This window comes from Cupressus sempervirens, chromosome 11 (genome assembly GCF_028749045.1).
Source record: "Cupressus sempervirens isolate cs-2001-9-10 chromosome 11, ASM2874904v1, whole genome shotgun sequence".
Classification (NCBI taxonomy): domain Eukaryota; kingdom Viridiplantae; phylum Streptophyta; class Pinopsida; order Cupressales; family Cupressaceae; genus Cupressus; species Cupressus sempervirens.
The window spans coordinates 435,494,837-435,513,610 of record NC_143128.1 but is presented as its reverse complement, the minus strand read 5'-3'; the positions used below and the strand labels follow the sequence as shown (position 1 = coordinate 435,513,610).

The 18,774-nt window shown below is 33.7% G+C and overlaps 1 protein-coding gene across 2 annotated transcripts in view; it reads right to left on the bottom strand.

Annotated features, from left to right (window-relative positions):
- Window positions 1–5,132: 5,132 nt before the first annotated feature.
- Window positions 5,133–18,774, bottom strand: part of LOC149530288 (putative boron transporter 2) — a 76,482-nt gene continuing 62,840 nt past the window's right edge. For both annotated transcript variants that reach the window (XM_089811661.1, XM_089811660.1), the window contains 7 exons: window positions 8,242–8,407; window positions 7,607–7,773; window positions 6,964–7,059; window positions 6,734–6,871; window positions 6,310–6,629; window positions 5,899–6,163; window positions 5,133–5,810 (listed from right to left, as the gene is read on the bottom strand). In XM_089811661.1, coding sequence (XP_089667787.1) covers window positions 5,388–5,810; window positions 5,899–6,163; window positions 6,310–6,629; window positions 6,734–6,871; window positions 6,964–7,059; window positions 7,607–7,773; window positions 8,242–8,407 — 1,575 coding nt within the window. In that variant the 3' untranslated portion in view covers window positions 5,133–5,387. The remainder of the gene's footprint in view (window positions 5,811–5,898; window positions 6,164–6,309; window positions 6,630–6,733; window positions 6,872–6,963; window positions 7,060–7,606; window positions 7,774–8,241; window positions 8,408–18,774) is intronic.

The window sequence follows — 18,774 nt, the reverse complement described above, 5'->3', positions numbered from 1 at the left end:
TGTCACCTCATTATTTTACAGTAATTAACTCATCAATGTTGATAGTACATTTTGCTCTATCTCGACACACCCTTTAGAAGTTATTGAATCATTATTTTAAATTTTTTTTGCCCTAGGAAGCTTTTAACTTTCCTTACAAACTGTAGATAAATTCACAACCAACTACCTACCATGAAAACAAGTGCCACATAGTGACTAGTACTTGTCATAGTAAAGTATAGTGATAGTTCAAGGAATATAATTAATAAATAAAAGTAATTGTAATTTTACTAGTAATTATAATTATAATTATAATTTATATGTATTATAAATGACAAGATTGTAATTCTATAATATATATTACTATTATAAGATATAGTATAGAATAACATATTTTTAATATATGAAATTGTAATATTTATTTACAAAACTTATATATTACAACTTTAATAAAGTAAATATTTTAAAATTTATAATAGTAATATATTATGATGTTCAAAATATAACAATAATAAATGACATATAACATAGTATTATATATATCAAATGATAATATATTTTAAATATTTAAACTTCAATAATTATTTATAGAATATACATTTGAATATATTTTCAACATAATAATAGGGATATATTATAATATTTTAAAATATAACAAAAGTATATATAATCTATATTGATTAAAATTTTATAGAATTTGTTGTAATCGTTAATAGTTAATGTTGATAGGCATTCTACTATAGCAAAAAGGGTGATGGGGATGGTGTGAGTGTTTTAATGTTAACTTTTATGTTTTTAGGTTAAATTTGACAACCATCTACACATCAAAAAAATTAATTTTATTATAGATAGAATGTACTTTAAAAAATAATTTAATAAACACCACAAATTATTCATTAAAATTATAATCTTTGAAGATATAAATAGTCAATTTTTTTAGAAATGAAAATAAAAAACTCAAGTTAGTGCAAAAGAATAAATACAAATAAAAGAAATATAAATAGTTTTTGGTGTAGGAAATTAAATTTTAATCATTTTGGAGTAGATATCTATAGGCATTTCTTTAGATAAATTTATTTAAGATATCTATACTAGTAATACATATAATTATATAATTAAATAAGATATAATTATATAATTGTCATTTCATAGTAAAATAATTCATAAATAATGTTTAATGTTTACCTAATATTTAGCTAGAAAAAATTTAATATAGAGTACCTTCCGAAAAAAAAGGTTCTTATAACACAATCAAATGAATTTAAGATAAAGTGAATACAACAATGCATCGTATAGTGCAAAGTACAATAATGTAGTTTAAATTTCAACATAGTGGCTACAATGCAACTTATATGCACGCATACTAGTATTAAATAGTCTTAAGTCTTTAATATACAAATGAAATACACTAAAAAAAAAGTACATATAAGTTGCACCATGTGAAAAATAATATCCTCACCAATGAATTAGCGATCAGAATGTAATCAAATATTCATGTATGAATGTACTTAATGACTTTGGTTGGTCCACAAGTCAGAATCACATTAAATATAGTTTTCATAAGAGCTGATTTAGGAATTATGAAATTTAAGCTTAAACATATTAAATCCAACAGTGAAGTTAATTAACCTTATTAGTTCCTGCCAAGAGGCATGATATTATAGCATCCACTAGATGCTTTTTCTGAACTTTTATTCAGCCAATCAAAATAATGAATTTTTAAAGGTTCCTATTTAGATATAATGTTTGTTTATGTAAACTTTGTTATTTTATTTTATAAATTCGTTTCAGTCATTGTTCACTTTCTTTCAAAACTTTTGATTGGTGAGACAATGAAATATTTATTGTGAACTTTGTTGTGCCCACGTATAGCACAGTGCATAATGGGAACATGTTTTATCGTCAAATTGGAAAGCATCAAAAAGATCTGTATTGAAGATTTGTGACTTCTGTCCATATGCCTTGAAAGGAGATATTTGTTACTTTGTGCAATGATCAATGTTAGAATTTAATGTAGTGTTCTAGAAAAATCTATCCGCATTTAATGTGCGCCAATTATTGGAATTGGAGATTAGAAAAACTCCACAATCTCGAGCATTCAAGTATTGTTTGATCTTTAACTGTGAGCATGGTTTTTTATTTTGAATAGTAGGGTCATAATTCTTGAAATAGAAAACAAATATAAATTCCAAATACAAAAATCACATTTGTCTCATGTTCCTCTACGACAATCAAAATTCCGCCTACCTACTCTAATGTTACGATAGTATTGTTTCAAAATGGCCAAAACGTTTGAAAGATCGTTGAGCAAATGACCAAACGCTGAGTAGATCACAATTAATAGAAATACAAAGAGATTGAAAAGGCCAATCATCTGACATAATGGCATCTATAGCAATCTTCTGGGATCGTCTTTCAGTAATGCTAAAATTAGGCCTCTCTAGGATTCGATCACGACCCTATTCATCTGCAAGAAACATTTTCAGCTGGTTAGATTTTCTTTAGCGCTCTCTTTCTCATTTTCTTTTAAAATGTGCAAGAAATTATAGCATTGATTGCATGTTATTTGCCAAAATGAACAGTCATTGTGCCACAATTTTAATTGTTAGGTTGAATGAATTTGAAAAAATTATCGAAACTTTCTTGAAGAAACATTTCACTACTCTATTTTACACGTTTATGAGCATAGGTAACAATTATAGTTTGCACAGAAGTTAAACCTTACAATTATTGCCAACCCTTAATTTTGAAGTTAGTGCTCTTAAATTTGTCTACAGTTTGGTAGGTTTGAATGATTGATTTTCTAAAAAATCTAGCGAAATCTAGGTTCTAGGGGACTAAACTTTGAATTTGTTCTGATTTCCTGAGCAATTACAGTTGGATTTGGGGGCAAAAGCACTATAAAACCATGTGACTTCTTAGCATTGACTTCATCGGGCATTGTTTCATGTTGGCAATTCACTACATCAATCGATTTAGGTTGCATCATTTAATGTGTTCAAAAGGCAGTGCAAGGACTTTTTTTGTTTGCGATGTTCTCAGGTCATAGTTGCAAAGAGGAGTATTGTGAATATTTCTCGTCTGTTTGGTTATTTATTTCTTCTTCTATGTAGTTTAGAATGAGTTCTGATATTTTTTATACTACTTTTCTGACCTATTGACTGTATTTTTCTGTTGTTTGTTTGTTGTGTGCATATAGGAACTCTTATAGCTCAGCTTCATAATTGTGATTGTCCACAGACAGACGAAAATGCTTTGGAGTAAGGTGGACATCTATATTGTCTAGTCCAACAAGTGCATTTCTCTACACAATGTCGTACTATTTAGGTAAGCATCATTCTAATTTTCCTTATCGATCTATCTTGGGTTTTTCTGCACATACTGTGTATTCATTTTGAAGAATAAGTTTTCCTCTCCATCTTTAGAGCTTGTTTCAAGTTGCAAGAAGATTATTCCTGCCAATTCCATTTGGATTTTTTTAAAACCCTTTCAGCAATATATTTGAACATATCCATTGTATTCCATGAGATAATATATCTTTGAAATAGAGACTCGCGTGCTCTATATCTACTTCCACAGTTGCAAGAAAATCAACCAGAACACCTCTATTTTGGGTGTCTCTACTATGCCATCTTGTGCTTAGAATGCACCCATTTAAAGGCCATAGGCCATATGTTTGAAAGATGACATGCCTCGCAAGCAACAAGAATGGCAGCATGGATTTATGGAGGCATTCTCCATTTGCTATGTGTTTTCTTCCTTCAATGCTTTCATTTTCCGGTGTCCTTATACTTTCTAAGGAAAATGTTCATAAACCATGTCTCGAAGATTGTTTCAAAATGTTATCCGAGCCAAAACTTAAGCTCAAAACATACTCAAAAAACTTGTATCTTTGGGTCAAACCCTTGGGTCTAGAAATTGCCAACACCTTGCTACCGAAAATCTCTTTGCATTTTCTCATTTCTTCTCTTTGATAGCCCAAATTGCTATTTTTTGCAGGTTCCAGGAATTATTTCATGATTTCCTTTGCCGGTATTCCTAATTTTGAGATGGGCATAAGAAGGAAACTCATGTTTCTTTGATTCATCTTCTTTATTGGCCAATGAGACAATGTAGTTTATGCTGGCCATTTTTAAAAAAAATGTTTATATCTTTATTTTTAACCAATGAAAGATTGGAATTTATGTTCGCTCTAGTTAGTTGTTATCATTCATTTTTTTGTGTGTTTGTTGTTAATCTGACTATGCCTATTTCAAATGTTCATTTATGGTGGGAGTTTCTACTGTAGCATTTTCAAAACTCTCAAAGTTATACTTGTTAATCTTCTACTTCTTTACAAGATTGAAGAAAACACATTAAGGAGCAGATTTTAGATTACACTTTTAAGTTTGTCTATTTTTGGCCTGAGCATAATATGAAAATCTCACAGTAAATCTTGTACACTCAATTATCATTCACTAATTTTTAATTTTATTGTTTATTTAAAAATTTGTGAGATGAGGAAATTAATTTTTAAAATGTTCTAAATTTCATTTTAAGCAATTATCATTCACTAATTTTTAATTTTATTGTTCATTTAAAAAATTGTGAGATGAGGAAATTAATTTTAAAAATGTTCTAAATTTCATTTTAAGCACTATCCATCGTGCATTGGGATTGCAAAAGCAACATTGAGAATATGAAACTACTTTTGAAATATTCCTTCTTTTTAATATTCAGGTTTCAAAGAATCGTAGACCAACAATAAAAATATAATACTTCATATTTTGTTATCATTTCAATATATTATATATTAATAGTTGTTGCTTACATTAGACTATTTCATTTAACATCTTATAGTTCAGAGTAATGCAAAAAAGAATTAGGCACATAAATACGGAGATTAAGATGACAAATATTTGACTATATGGTGTGATTTCTTACAACATGTTAACAATTGCGAAGTGTGGACACCAACTTATTTAATGTCATCGTAGCTTAACTATATCTCTCATGAAAAAACAATATTTACCACTTTGACTCTGACCTCAACTCTAATTTTGCATCGGCAGGAACTAGATGCCATGCGTCCTTCTTCATAAATGGAACAGATATTGGGTAATTGAAAGAAAAGGCTAACAAGCACCAGGATTCTCCTGCATCACACTATCAGAGACCATTAAAGAGTTACGAAGTTTAAGCTCAAACGGATTACATCGTACCACAGTCCACTCAATCCCATTGTCAGCGTTATTAAAAAATGGAACACCTATTTCTAGCACGTTGAGTAAACTGAAAATAAAAAAAGGCAACAGCACGGGGTCTCATCCATTCCAGTATTCCTTTTGCAAACATAACCAGCAAAATGAACAACAAAGATGAGCTATTCAAATGCAAAATGTTTTTAGCATAGGTACTAATACAGTCGTTCAATAATCAACGGAACAATTGCTAGAAGTGGATGTCCTTGCACCCTCCCCCAAATTGGACATCCTTGGGCTACATAGCTTTACTTCATCAAACCTCGGGCTTAAAACATTTCGAGGACTTCCTCTTCTGGGGCTATAGACTTGTTGTAGCTCCGCGATTTGTGGATTGACAGTTCGTTTGGGTTCAGGAGCTAGTGGACTCATTCCGTTCTTCACTTTACCAGAATGTGTGTGCTCACGTGCAAAATGTATTTGTGAACTGAAAAGAAGTTTGGCTTCAGCTGGCTCACTTGCTCTTTGTATTTGTGGACTAGAAGTATATTTAACCTCGCCACGGCTTCGAGTAATTATCTCGTCAAAAATCTTGCCATCATCTGCCTTGGCACCCCTTGATCCTTGGCCGAACCCTGTTAGCTCATCTTCCTGCAAAGCAACGAATAACTTGTGACTTTTAGTTTAATGTGGATTGTGCATAACATGCCTACCTGCGTGCAATGACAATGGTACTCACTACTATGTCATAACGTAATCCTGGGGCCTCCTCATACTCTGCTGCGTCCAATTCTTGAAGATGTGCTTCCTTGAAAAGTTTGGGGAAAACGTACTGCCTTACAGGAACTAAGAGCATTATAAGCACTGGGAAAAGAACACCAGCAATGGGAATCCATGTAATACCAAAACATGCCAGCAAATAGGACATCTGGAAGATGGTAAAAACAGCAATCATTTTGAAAGGCACTGTTTCAACAAATGAAGCATGGTAGCGTTGAAGTACTCTGCAACCAAAATAAAAAATAAGAAAGTCAGCTCTAGAAATTGCAATCAAATATTAAGACATGGTGATTCTAAAAGCAAGAGATCTGCAAAAGAACTTAGAAAATGAAACAGATCTGACTTCAGATTGTGGCATGATTGTCCATACTTGTATCTTCGACTTGGTGCGGTAAGGAGTAAGAGTATTCTTTCCCAGAATTGGTTGCCAGGTAAACTTTCTATAGCCATGAATGCAAAATAACCCCAAAGCACTGAAGTAGGAATCATTTTAAGAAGGGGCATAGCAGCAACACAACCACCTACCATCATGGCTTGCAACAAATTACTCAAACGCTGCTCTTTGACCTCAACAGGAAGTAGTTCATCAACATCCTTCTCTGGATCAAAAATTGATTCATCAACTGGAGCATCTAGGTTTCCGATCCTTGTAGCCAACTGAAGAGTTGTCTGTTGAAATTCCTTTAGAGCCTACACAAAAGCAGAAAGGTATCCAGACCCGATGAGAAAGATTAAAGTCAAATTTCAGTTATGAGCTATGCAAAGCATCTACAAGAAATTCACATCTAGTTTACCAGAGCTGGAGGTGGCTGATAAACCAGTGGAGTTTGCATTTGCTGATAAGTTTCTTGCATGCTGCCATGCAATTGTCTTAAGCTTGAATTTTCTTTAATGCTTTTCTTGGCTGTCTTCACCAACCTATTACGGACCAACTATAATAAAAGTAAATAATTACCAAATGGCACAACTCACCTCATGCTTACATCTTGAACATTAAAAACCGAGATATCTAATTGAGCAGTACCTGGTGCTTCAAAGTAATTAAACATTTTGTATGCATCGGAGATTGAGGAATAACACCATTTGAAGGGGGTATACCAACAAGACCACATATGATAACCTGCAATAAAGCATCATTCTCAGGATTCCCGGTGATCCCATACCAAAATGACCTAGAGAGTCAGCACTTTGGAAAAATGCTAGAGCTTTCAAAATGTATTCAAAGAAAATCCGTGTAATCTTTCATACCAAGAATCCCAACAAAAACAAATCATAATGGAATGATGAAGGTTTTCTCAAATTGAATTCCTTTTGCTGAGCAAGCTGAGATGCTACACTATGGTCAAAATAGTAAAGTACAGCAATCATAGTCGCTGGAATGAATGCACCAATAATGTATAGCAATGGAACATCCAGCATTTCCCACAGGAAGTAAAAAAGCTCATCAAATAAAAAATGGAGTCCAGTAGCTTCCCACTTGTAATAGGAGCACAAAAATATGGAGTTATTAAATACTCTTTAGACAAAACATAAAATGGATGACCTCAATCCCTTAGTTTATTAATCAAGTGCTGTAAATTAATTGCACGGTGCTATAAAGAAAATATCTGTCAAATGTTGTCTCCAGTCAACTAGTCCTGTCATCCATAAAAAATAATAATGTTTACCTTAATTACTGTCCAGTTGTCATAAGCACCAGCTGACCATGGATTTGGACTAAACAGACGCCTAGGAATACCATCAGGAACATGCGCTGAAGGTAAATACGATATCCCAGTCCAAATAATTACCATCAAAGGTACTCCATAATCAGCAATGCCACCTCGTAACCAACCTGGAAGAATTAAAGATTTCAAGCCTCCTATTAGAAACACACAGATAAGATATAGAATGCATTCAGAATTGCCATGAATGACAAATAGATGCCATCGGCAACAGCAATACCCTAGAACAATACAATAAGTTTACACCAATGTGTATTTCTAGCTAATAATTCTCACAATAAAATTCTTCAAATGGAGCTGTATTTCTCAGTAAGGCATGATCCCTGCTAAAAGAAGGCCAAGTACCATCTCAAATAGATCCAGATTAGGGACTTTCCACAAATAAAAAAATATTTAATTGTTATCACGAATTCATGTCACAATAAAAATACTTTTACATCTTATATAGCTGGCACTGCAGTTATTTGGATTTGAAAACAACACCATTGATCACAAGGAAGTGGCACAGGAAAAATGAAAATGAAAACAGGTTATCATCTAGTGAGGAATACTATATATATATTCCCTACAATGCATACCTGTACCAAAACGCCATGACCTTCCTTTGCGACTCTTCAGTCCACTGAACAGAAGCCCGAATGATAGAACCAAAGCAAACATTCCATTTCCAAAGCACCAAGAAGGAGTAAATTGTTCGAGTGTTGGATTACTCCTCTTTGGAATGCGAAATTCATCCACAGCACCCTATAGCAGATTATTCAATACAAACATTTTATTACTTTCAAACCAAATTTTAGAACCGTAATCTATTTTCATATTTTGAACTTGTAAAAGTGTCATAATTTTATATTTTAAAGTAATTGTGTATTTCTTGCCATCACTAATTAAACTGCAATAATGTTTCATCAGAATCAAACTTTCAGATAAGGTAAAAACCCTGCATTTCCTATCTAGGACAGCCATCTTATATTTCTTTGGTCAGTCTTATGATTATCCATCGTCAGCAGGAAACATGGGGTACCAATCGGAGATGCTATTCTCAGATTAAATCTAGAGGTACTTTTATAAGGGTACGGCTCTGTGTGTGTGCAAAAGTAGGTGTGGGTGTTGGAGTGCATGTGAGCATGTGTGAGTGAATGTGGGCACAAGAGTGAAGTTGCACATGTTGGTGAGTGGATCTGCATATCAGTGCTAGTGAGCTTTGCATGTGTGGGTGCATGTCTGGGTGTGATTGTGCATGCATGTGTGGGAGCACATGTCAATTTAGGTGTGTATTGTGCATACACACACACACACACGTGTGTGTGTATTGTGCACATACACACACACAAATGTACATGTGTGTGTATGCACACAGATACATATTTGCAAACCTAAATCAACATCTACATATTGTCTTAGCAAGAAAATGGACTCGTACAGGACACTTCAACTATGTGAAGAAGAGGGACCAATCTAGGCATACTTTAATCACCCAGTTTTACAAAAATAGATGCCTTTGTAATAATAAAAGATTGCTGGCAGATTACCATCAAGGTAAGAATTTATGCTTATTGGAATGTATGCTGACTTGAGATTAACATTAGTCTTATAACAAAAGCAATAGAGTTTGAAACTGATGATAAAGGATAACAGCACTAACCTCAAAGCCTGATGGGATGCATTAACCTCCCACATGGCCTGGGAACCGACTCATGTCTTGGACGTAGATAATCTAAAAGGATGTACAAACCTAAATTAGCATGTACATATTGTCTTTAAGAGACAATCCAACTAAGTGCAGAAGAGAGACCAACCAAGGAATACTTTAGTTTCTCAATTTCACACAATAGACCCCTTTATACTGATTAGAAGATTGCTAGCAATTTAGCATCAAGGTAAGACTTTATGTTTAGTGGAATATGATGAGGTCAGGGGAATGCTGACTTGAGATAATAGTGTGTCCAATAACCAAAGTAATAGAGTTTGAAATTGATCATAAAGGATAACAACACTAACCTCAAATCCTAATGTGATGCATTGACCTCCCATGTGGGTTGGGAAAGGACTCGTGTCTTCAATGGAGATTATCTCAAAGGTGAAGTCCAAATACTAGGGAGATGCCTAGTGAACAAGAAGGCAGTACACTGAAAATAATCTTAACACGTTGCTGGTATGCCTTTATCTGCCCATGAAATCAGACCTGCTACTTTGTTAATCTGATTTGGATTTGCAAAGATAACCGTCAAACTTTGATGACAGGCAGAGGAATGATAGTACAGGCCATATTTGACATGCACTTGAAACTAGGACTTCTCCTAATGTGAGAAATGCAAGTACCTTGGACACAATATAAATATATCCTAAAGATTAAGGATTAACTGCTCAAGGATGATAGGATTGCCATTTGCCATCCCTGTTATAAGATATGAATAAAGTGAAAGCAAAAACAGAATTTAGGAGAGACAGTTCAAGTCTTTTGAAAAAATTATCTCGACCAATTCCTCGATGCGGAGGCAAGGGATTGGTGGGATAGCCTTGGAGGAGATACAAATTCATTTATAACAACTATTCTTCTCTAGGTGCATTAAGTCCAAAGAACAAGAAAATGAACAAAATGAACAAAAAGACAAAAAAACAGTAACAAAAATGAAGCAAAAAGAAGAAAGAAAGAAACACTAACCTTTTATCCACAAAAGTGAAAAGAAGTTTAGTTTTTATTTGTTTATTTTTCTTACAAATGCAAATTTTAAATTGTAGGTCAATGGATGCAATCAAAAGGTCCTTGTATCCATTGTTTTATTAAACAAAATATATTTTGTTATTCAATGTAATGAGTTGTTTTTTTATAAAGCTTTATACTTTATCACGCCATATAATATAGGTGGGCAGTGAGTAAAATTTGAACTTTGGTAGATCACTGCTAACGAGTGGATGGCCTATGTGAAATGGTACTAGAAGGTTGACTGAACCTAATCTATGGACTATTCACTAGCTTGTACAAGAAGGAACTTATTTTATTATTAATAACGGCTTAACCATCTATTGTATCAATGAATCGGTTCATTTTCAAATTTCATATCAATATAACTGTTTTTTATCACTCACCGTGAACAAATGGTCCCTCCATCTTTATTAGTTTTGTAAGTACAACTGTTTACACAAGCCTCCATCATTCTTTATTTTGTGTGTGTTTGCTAGGGTTGTAAGTACTAAGCACACTAAGGTGTTCTCAGAACTGAATTTTGATCAAGAGTGAAGAAAGTATCGTTCATTGTGGAAGCCAAAACTTTTGTGCTGAGTTTTTTTATTTGTTGGAAAGTACACTCAATTCATTTCCGAAAAGGCTCTATTTGTTAATTTTGAAACTCTGGAGGGAAATAGATTTTTCAAAAATCATTCTGAAATTATCTAAAAAATTATTAATTCTGGTCTCTTGATTTCAGCCAGGCAGAATTTTTCGCTCAAGCACTAAACCGAGGTATCATTTTTATTTGCAATGTTTATTCATTAAACTTAGAATGAGTGTTCTATAATCTTTTTCTGTGAATCATGATGAAGAAAAATAGCCAGCCATCAGACACTTATTTTCAGCCTCATAAATCCTAGGATGTAAAAAATTTAAAAAAAGAAATGGATAGAAGCATATGACAATTTCAAAAAAAATTGGGGAAATTTTTTGAAATAAATTAGAAATACATATTATCATGCAATTGATAGATACATTTTTCATTTCCACCTGAAATAAGAGTATGGAAAGGAAATATATGGATGGATTAATACGTAAGATGCTTACAATTAAGATTTCTTCTTCTTAGCTGATGATAACCTTTTTGAGCTTCTCTATAATAAAGAAAATAATTTTTGGCATGTGTTTAGTGATTCTTCTTCCCTACAATGAGTCTTCCATCCAAAACAATGTGCCAGAAGTAAGAAATTCATCTCCCCTTTACGGTAAATTTGATGATGAGGAAAGTTTCCTTACAAAAAAAAAAGATAAGTGAAAATAATTGTTTACAATAATAAGAAATTCATGTCATGAATCTTATCCCTTAGAAATGCCTGCAGCTAATGATTATTTCTTTGTTCTTAGATTAGAAATATGTCGATGGCAATTTAGATGAGACAAATAGAGCCATATAACTTCTTTGAGAAAACCAGTGAATACAGTTGACAAGTTTATCAATTCCATTATAAGAGACCATTTTAAAATCTTCTACACAATTAAGTGGGCTTCATTTGATCAACTCCAAGTAAAGACCAAAGGATCAAAAGAAGAATCATGGAAGAACTTCCATTTGGCCCTCAAGCTTTGGGGATGAAGTTTCCCAAAGGGAAAGGTGGGTTGTGTTTTTTATTAATGTATTTTGTTACTTAATGTAAATGATCTATTTTGGTAGAAACTATAAAACCTTAACTTCATTACATCCTGTAATTAAGTGGTAATAAGTAGTGGTGTTGGGTATATATATCATTCTTATGCATAGATGCCTTATGTGGAGGCTTCTAGAAGGTCCATTCAACCTAGTCATTGAGGTTATATAGTAGCTTATATAAGTAGCTACCCATAATGAGGGCTTTCATTTGTAAATAATGAAACGATCTCAAATTTTCATGCATAAAAGATGCATTCTCCACAGACACTTTGGTTGAACAATTTCCATTGGATGCACAATCTGTTAGAAAGAATGCCAAAGGTTTGTCTTGATAGAGACAAATTTGCAGCACAATGTGATGCATTACTTTGCTATGAGCCAAGACAAGTGCCTTATACAAAATGTGCTACTGATAAAGCAGCTTTGAGAGAAAAGGATGAGCCTGAATATGAGATTGAGCTAGAAGCTTGTGATAATGAGTTTAATTGTGAATTCAGTTATGAATATGATTATAATGTGGTTGTTTGTGTAATGTCCCCATTTTTTAGTTGCATCAAAGTTAATGGATTCAGCCTATAGGTCATTGGGTCCTTGCAGGCTGATATTGGTGATTAGAGGACCTTGTTGTGGAGCTATTTGGCTTTCCAGTGACTAACTGTGAGTTTTAGCTCCATTTCGAGTGACTTACTATTTATAATAAGTCAACAAATGATTCCAATGAACTCAAATGATTTAGAGGAGTTATATGACACTTTCAGATGTTACTTCTGACATTTGGTTTGGGTTCCAAGCTTTTTGGAGGGAGCATTTATTTTTAGTAAGTCACCCAGTCAAAGATCATTTGTCATCTTTTATCATCAAGATCACTAATGTGCTATCATATTTTCAACTCTGGTGTTATTAGGCCATTTTTGCAAGTTGAATGTATAATGTTTATAATTTATTATGTTTACTAAGATTGCTATTTGTTTAATGGGCATCTTAGTGTTATGGCATGTTAGAATGAGGATGAAATTTTTTTAATCATGGATACATGAAATAGGAACCTCGTGTGTCAAAAAACCACTACATCAGTAAAAAGGTTAATTTTGGAGCATTGCGGGAGTTTAATTAATAAAATGACTTTATTATTTGTCAACTTTAAATTATAATATAAAGTTGCTTTATAAGAAATGAAGCCTTTTAAGTGAGAAGTGTAAACATGAAGCCACTAGCCATTTGGTGTGAAGGAGAAGTCATTTGAATTTAAATGTTATAAAAGAAAGCTCTTGGAGATGGATATTCATTCTATGACATTTTATATTTTGGTGAATTTAGAGTTTGAAGGCTTGAGCTGAAGAAATTGTGAATTTCTTTCAGAGCTTGCTTGCACTTTGAATTGGTTTTCTATAATATTCCAATCGGATATTCTCCCCAATTACCACAATAATTTTAAAATATGAACAGATAAATTATGCAATGAAGACCATCAATGTTAACTTGTAAATGCTTGTAAAAATTACTCAAAATGTTATTCCATCATAATATTCAGCAATACAATAATAGTCCAATCGTAAAAATAGTGATAACAATCAAATTGGATAATGAGAACTAAACCTGAAATGCAACTGTGAACTCTATTATGAATTCACCATAGATGATGAATCAAAGCTACGTCCAATCCACCCAAGAAGAACTTGAGGATTTGCGTCCTTCGATCCTGAATAGAAGCTAAAGCTTCCTTAATTTCTCCTAGAGAAAGCTCAAACCAAATCAATATCCAAGCATAGATGAAAATATGTTCACTCTTCTTTTAAGGATCCATCTTGTGCCCATTCAAATTCCGTTTGTCTTTCGTCTTGTTTTTCTTTTGTCACCTTTTACCCTTTTTAATTAAAAGAGACTTTTTAAATGGTTTTAATTTAAATCCAAAGTCACTTTGAATTATTTAATAATTTGGACTTGTACTTTTATAATGTTCCCAAAAGGGGACATTATAGTCCTCCCTCCTTGAGATTGCTTGTCCTCAAGGAATTAGTACTGAGATCCCATATAAATCTACAAATAGCTATGTAGCTCATCCTTGTAACATTTTTTTAACACGATGAAGCAAGGTGTCCAAATTCGACTCTTTAATTAATGAAATTCTTGGATCCCAAGTCAATCTCTTTAACTCTGATGCAACTGTAATCTACGCAACTCTGATTATAAACCTCAATGTGTGAAGTATCACAACATGCTCCCCCAAATGCAAAGCGCACCTCATGTTGACACCTGGATCCCAAACCAACCTATCACTACGATCCTAGGTGTAGAAATAGATGATTAGTGAATCACCAACCTCCTGAATCAGCCATTTGAACAAGCAGATGCCAAACACACTGCCCATATGCAAGAAACCAACTCGTCCTGTCTTAGAATGTTACTACCATAACTCATGTCAGTATCAAGAATGTCAACAGTGTCACCACTATGTCATTAAACTAGGAAGATAAACATCTCATGTGGAATATATCGCAACATGTGTGGTTCCCGCTCATCTGCAAGCAAGTCACTAACCCTTGTAGGCCAAGCCAAACCTGAAAATATGTTCATAGTACAAGTTGAACAGCCATTGATAATTGAACTCTCAGCTTCACCATAAGTATCATCATTAAAATCAACATCTCCATTAATGAAGAGACCATCATCAAGTGAAAACTCTGAATTATTTTCACATGGTTCATACCTATCCACATGACATTTTGAAGATTTACCATTGCTATCATAAAAATCAGAGTTCCCATGGTTTACTTCTTGCTGGTTCTTCAACTTTTCTGCAAAATAATGAGCCTCATATAGATGAGGTGACATGGGGAAACTAAGTTCACCTCCATTCTCAACAAGGGTATTGATTCCTTCTACAATGTGTATGATATCCTTCGTTCTATGATCATGTCCTTCATCCATGCGAGTGGCTGTTATAGAATTCTGATTTTTAGCTTGATATAAGGAGTAATGTCTCATACTTAGCTGGAGACAAAGCTCATCTATTTCCTTCTCTTTATCTTCAACATGTTTGATAGTCATATCCCATCTTTGAGCAACTTCAAGTAGTCTGATTTCATTATTTCCAATGCCCTGTTAAGTGTGTGAAAGTATGCACTATTATTTTCATTTGTTATTTCCTTTTCATTTTCAAAATTATTAACCTCTCACACAGCTTCTTCAATATTTTTATGGGCTTGGTCAAAATGCACTAAGGCTGCAATGATCATATCATTTGATACTTTCAGTTTATCTTCCAAATTATATGCTCCAAAATCATCATCTTCCTCTAGATTTTGAATACTAGATTCAATTTCAGTTGTACCTCTTTCAGAGTTTCCTTCTATCTTCATTTGGATTGTCTCATCAACTATTACACCATTGATTACAAATAGTCCATCCTCATGGAAAGGTACTTTTTCATTTTTAGACATATAATGTAGACAGGCATTCTCATGAAAGTGCTTGTCAATAACCACTTCCAAATCACCAAATAAAATGCTAGAACAATCTTTACCATTAACCATAGAGGAACCCCTCTCATAATCTTCATCATGTTGAAGCTAGACTAACGAGTCCTTAACTTCCTCAAAGCTGATCTGTACTTCTTGAGTTGACTCTTCTTCCTTGTTATCCTCACAAGTGTCATCAAGTAACCAATTATGCTTGCAAGTAAAACAAACCTGCTCTTTCCTCATTTGGTTCTTGCTCATTTTCTGACATTTTACAACCTGTAATTCCATTGCCTTTCGTTCTTGTTTAGCCCGTTGTTGTTTGTACTTGTCAATTTTTTGCTCACATTGTTTGAGCACCTTGTTGACCAACTTATAAGCACTCTATCAAGACTTTTATTTTATATTTGAAATTGCTAACAACATTTGAAGTAGTGGCTGGAAATGAGTGTCACTCTCATTAATTGTCATAACTAAAATGTTTTCCATGGCTGCAATAAAATCTGCATTTTGGTCTTCCATGATTGTGCCAAATAGATTTTGAAACATGGTATGTATTAAATCATACAATCCCATATCAAGCATAAGATTCCATAATCTGATTACTGCAAATGACTTGAGGATGCGAGCTCTTCTAGGGAATTGACAGCTACTACTATCACCAAGACATTGAAAACTATCAACAATATGAGATTCTTATTACCTCCATTAGACAAGAAGTGACTAATAGTCTTATCTCTTCATCTAAATGTTTCAACCACTTGCGTGCTAAGAACAAGAGCTACCTGCAATAAATTAGGGGGTGATTGCTCTACCATGGCTAAGCATCCCTCCAACTCAATCAATATGTTGAGAACATGTTTCCTATCTAAAAATTCCAAACCAAGTTTGGTCCCTGCTTCATAAAGCACTTTGGCTAAACTATTAGTTGTTGTCATTACGAATATCAAAATCCTTTGAGTTTGCCTTGTTACTTCTCTGCTTGTGAATAGAATCTTAGCATTGAATAGTTGTGTTGGGTGGATATTTTGCAACCGACAGTTTTGGGTAAAAATCCAGTCGCAAAATAGGATGACCAGCCACAGCGTGTGAGACAGAGTCTCTCCTACCTTAAAGGAAAGGCTCCCTCTTCTCACGTCCTTGGATCAACTCAAGGTGAGCAAGAAGTTGAGAGATTTTATAAAATGGGTGTTACCGATATCCTTTCTTCTTATCTTTCAAGAAAGAATCCACTTACTCATGGAGTGAGTAATGGGCAGGGTGAATCTCTAACTACACTTCTATCAAGAGTTGAAAACAGTGATACCAATAAACTTTCCCTAACTCAAAGGCTAGCTGAAAATGTACCAATTTGGCTCTAAGTTCGATCGTACTTCTATATGAATTTTTTTTACAATTAGGGCACAAAGACTCCTAAAAGTAAGAATAACTTAACTATTTTGCAAATTAAGAAAGAAGTATAAGCTACAGACAAAGCTTCTAGCTATACACTTCCACAATTGCTCCTGGTCAAAGCTCTAGCTCCAATTGCTTCTTAACTCTTTTCTATTCAATTCACAAGATACAATTACCAATAACACAAGATAATATGAATCAAAGATAATTTGGATGAGTTATAGACAAAGCTTACAACTCACACAAATAACAATCTCACTTAATTAAAGTTAAGTCTCAAATGCTCCTTTGTATTCACTTTCTCTCAAAAATAGTGCTTACACAAACAAAGATTTGCTGGCACAATTTCTCCAGAGCTCTCTTGCATAAAGATAATGATGATTTTACAATGAAGGGACACTCCTTTATATAGGCACAGGAGTTGAGAAAAAGGTGGAGGAAAAAGTGGGAGCAACTCAACCAACTTTGACCTAGTCTAACTACAGAAAAAAATAAAGGGTTACATGCAACTTGCATTACATCCTTTTACATACATGTAACTCTCATTACATGTAATTACACTTTTTCATGCAACTACTAACATAAAATAAAAACAAAACAATAATCTTAGAGATTGTTTCTCAGTGCCTTGAATTTGACAATGATGTCACGTACTGTTGGGAGATCAGCAATTTCCATAGTCTTTGATATGGCTTCTACTCTGACTACATTTTCATATGCTAATTGCACAACTTTGAAATTCGTTGTTGTAATATCTAACAAGTGCTTTGTGAAGGATTTATACAAAACAAACTTGTTCATTGTGTGAAAACCAAAATCTTCAGAATCTACATCAGCATTGATCCTAATTGTATATTCTGAATTTACTCTCTCTGTTGCAATAAGATTTCCAAAGTCATCAGTAACACGGCATCCCATTTATTCCAAATCACAAGTAACACTTGTTTCAACTGCTTGACAATCTCCAAAGGCCACCTGCAACTTTGTGATCAACTTCCTCAATGTCTTGTTCTTGTAACCAATGAATCCTTGAAATCTGAAGAACATTTTACATGACAAAAGAATATAACATGAGATCATAGCATCCAAATCTAATTTTATCATTTCATCCCAATCATCAAGGATTTCTTTCAGGTTAGTTGTTTCTTGAGTCAAATAAGAGATTAAGTTTCGCTCTATTTCATTCATCTCTTTGACACACCTAAGAACTGCAAATGACTCTGTAATAGCTCAAATTCCTTCAAAAATGATTTTTTGTATCCAAGACTTAGTGGCTTCAATCAGCTTTCTCTCCTTAGACGTTTGAGACATTACAACAATCTGAGAAGATTGTTTCGGGATGACCTCATTCAGACGAGAGACCTATTTCAGTTGATTTTTCTTTTCCCAAAGTTCGTGATTGCTCTTTGACACATTAGCCAATGCATCTTGAGCATCTTGCAAACAACTCAATCGTGATTGCTTTCCAATCTCAACCTTAGTAAACTTGTAGTCAGAACGAGTAAGTTCCTCAACAGGTTTATCTACCAAGGGCTCAACAACCTCAACAAATTTGGTTTTATCAGAATCAACCAAAATTTTAGAAACAATCTTGTCTTTCAAAGATTTAGATTTGGTCTTCTTAACAGGAAGATTGTCCGAAGGAACAACCACTTTCCTTCTCTTCGTTGTTATTTTTCTTAACCATGCAGGTAGGCTGAAATTTTCATCCACAGAAGCAGTTACAGTGGAGACCATTAGCATTGATCCTGATAGTATTTCCGTTGTAATGGAGTAAGATTCAATTTGCACAACTGAAGGCATAGGAACATGTTGAGAAGACTCCATCATGAAAAGCTCAAATCCTGTCAAAGATGTATCAAGTTGGGAAACTTGACCGCTAGTAAGAGTTGGAAAATCTTTA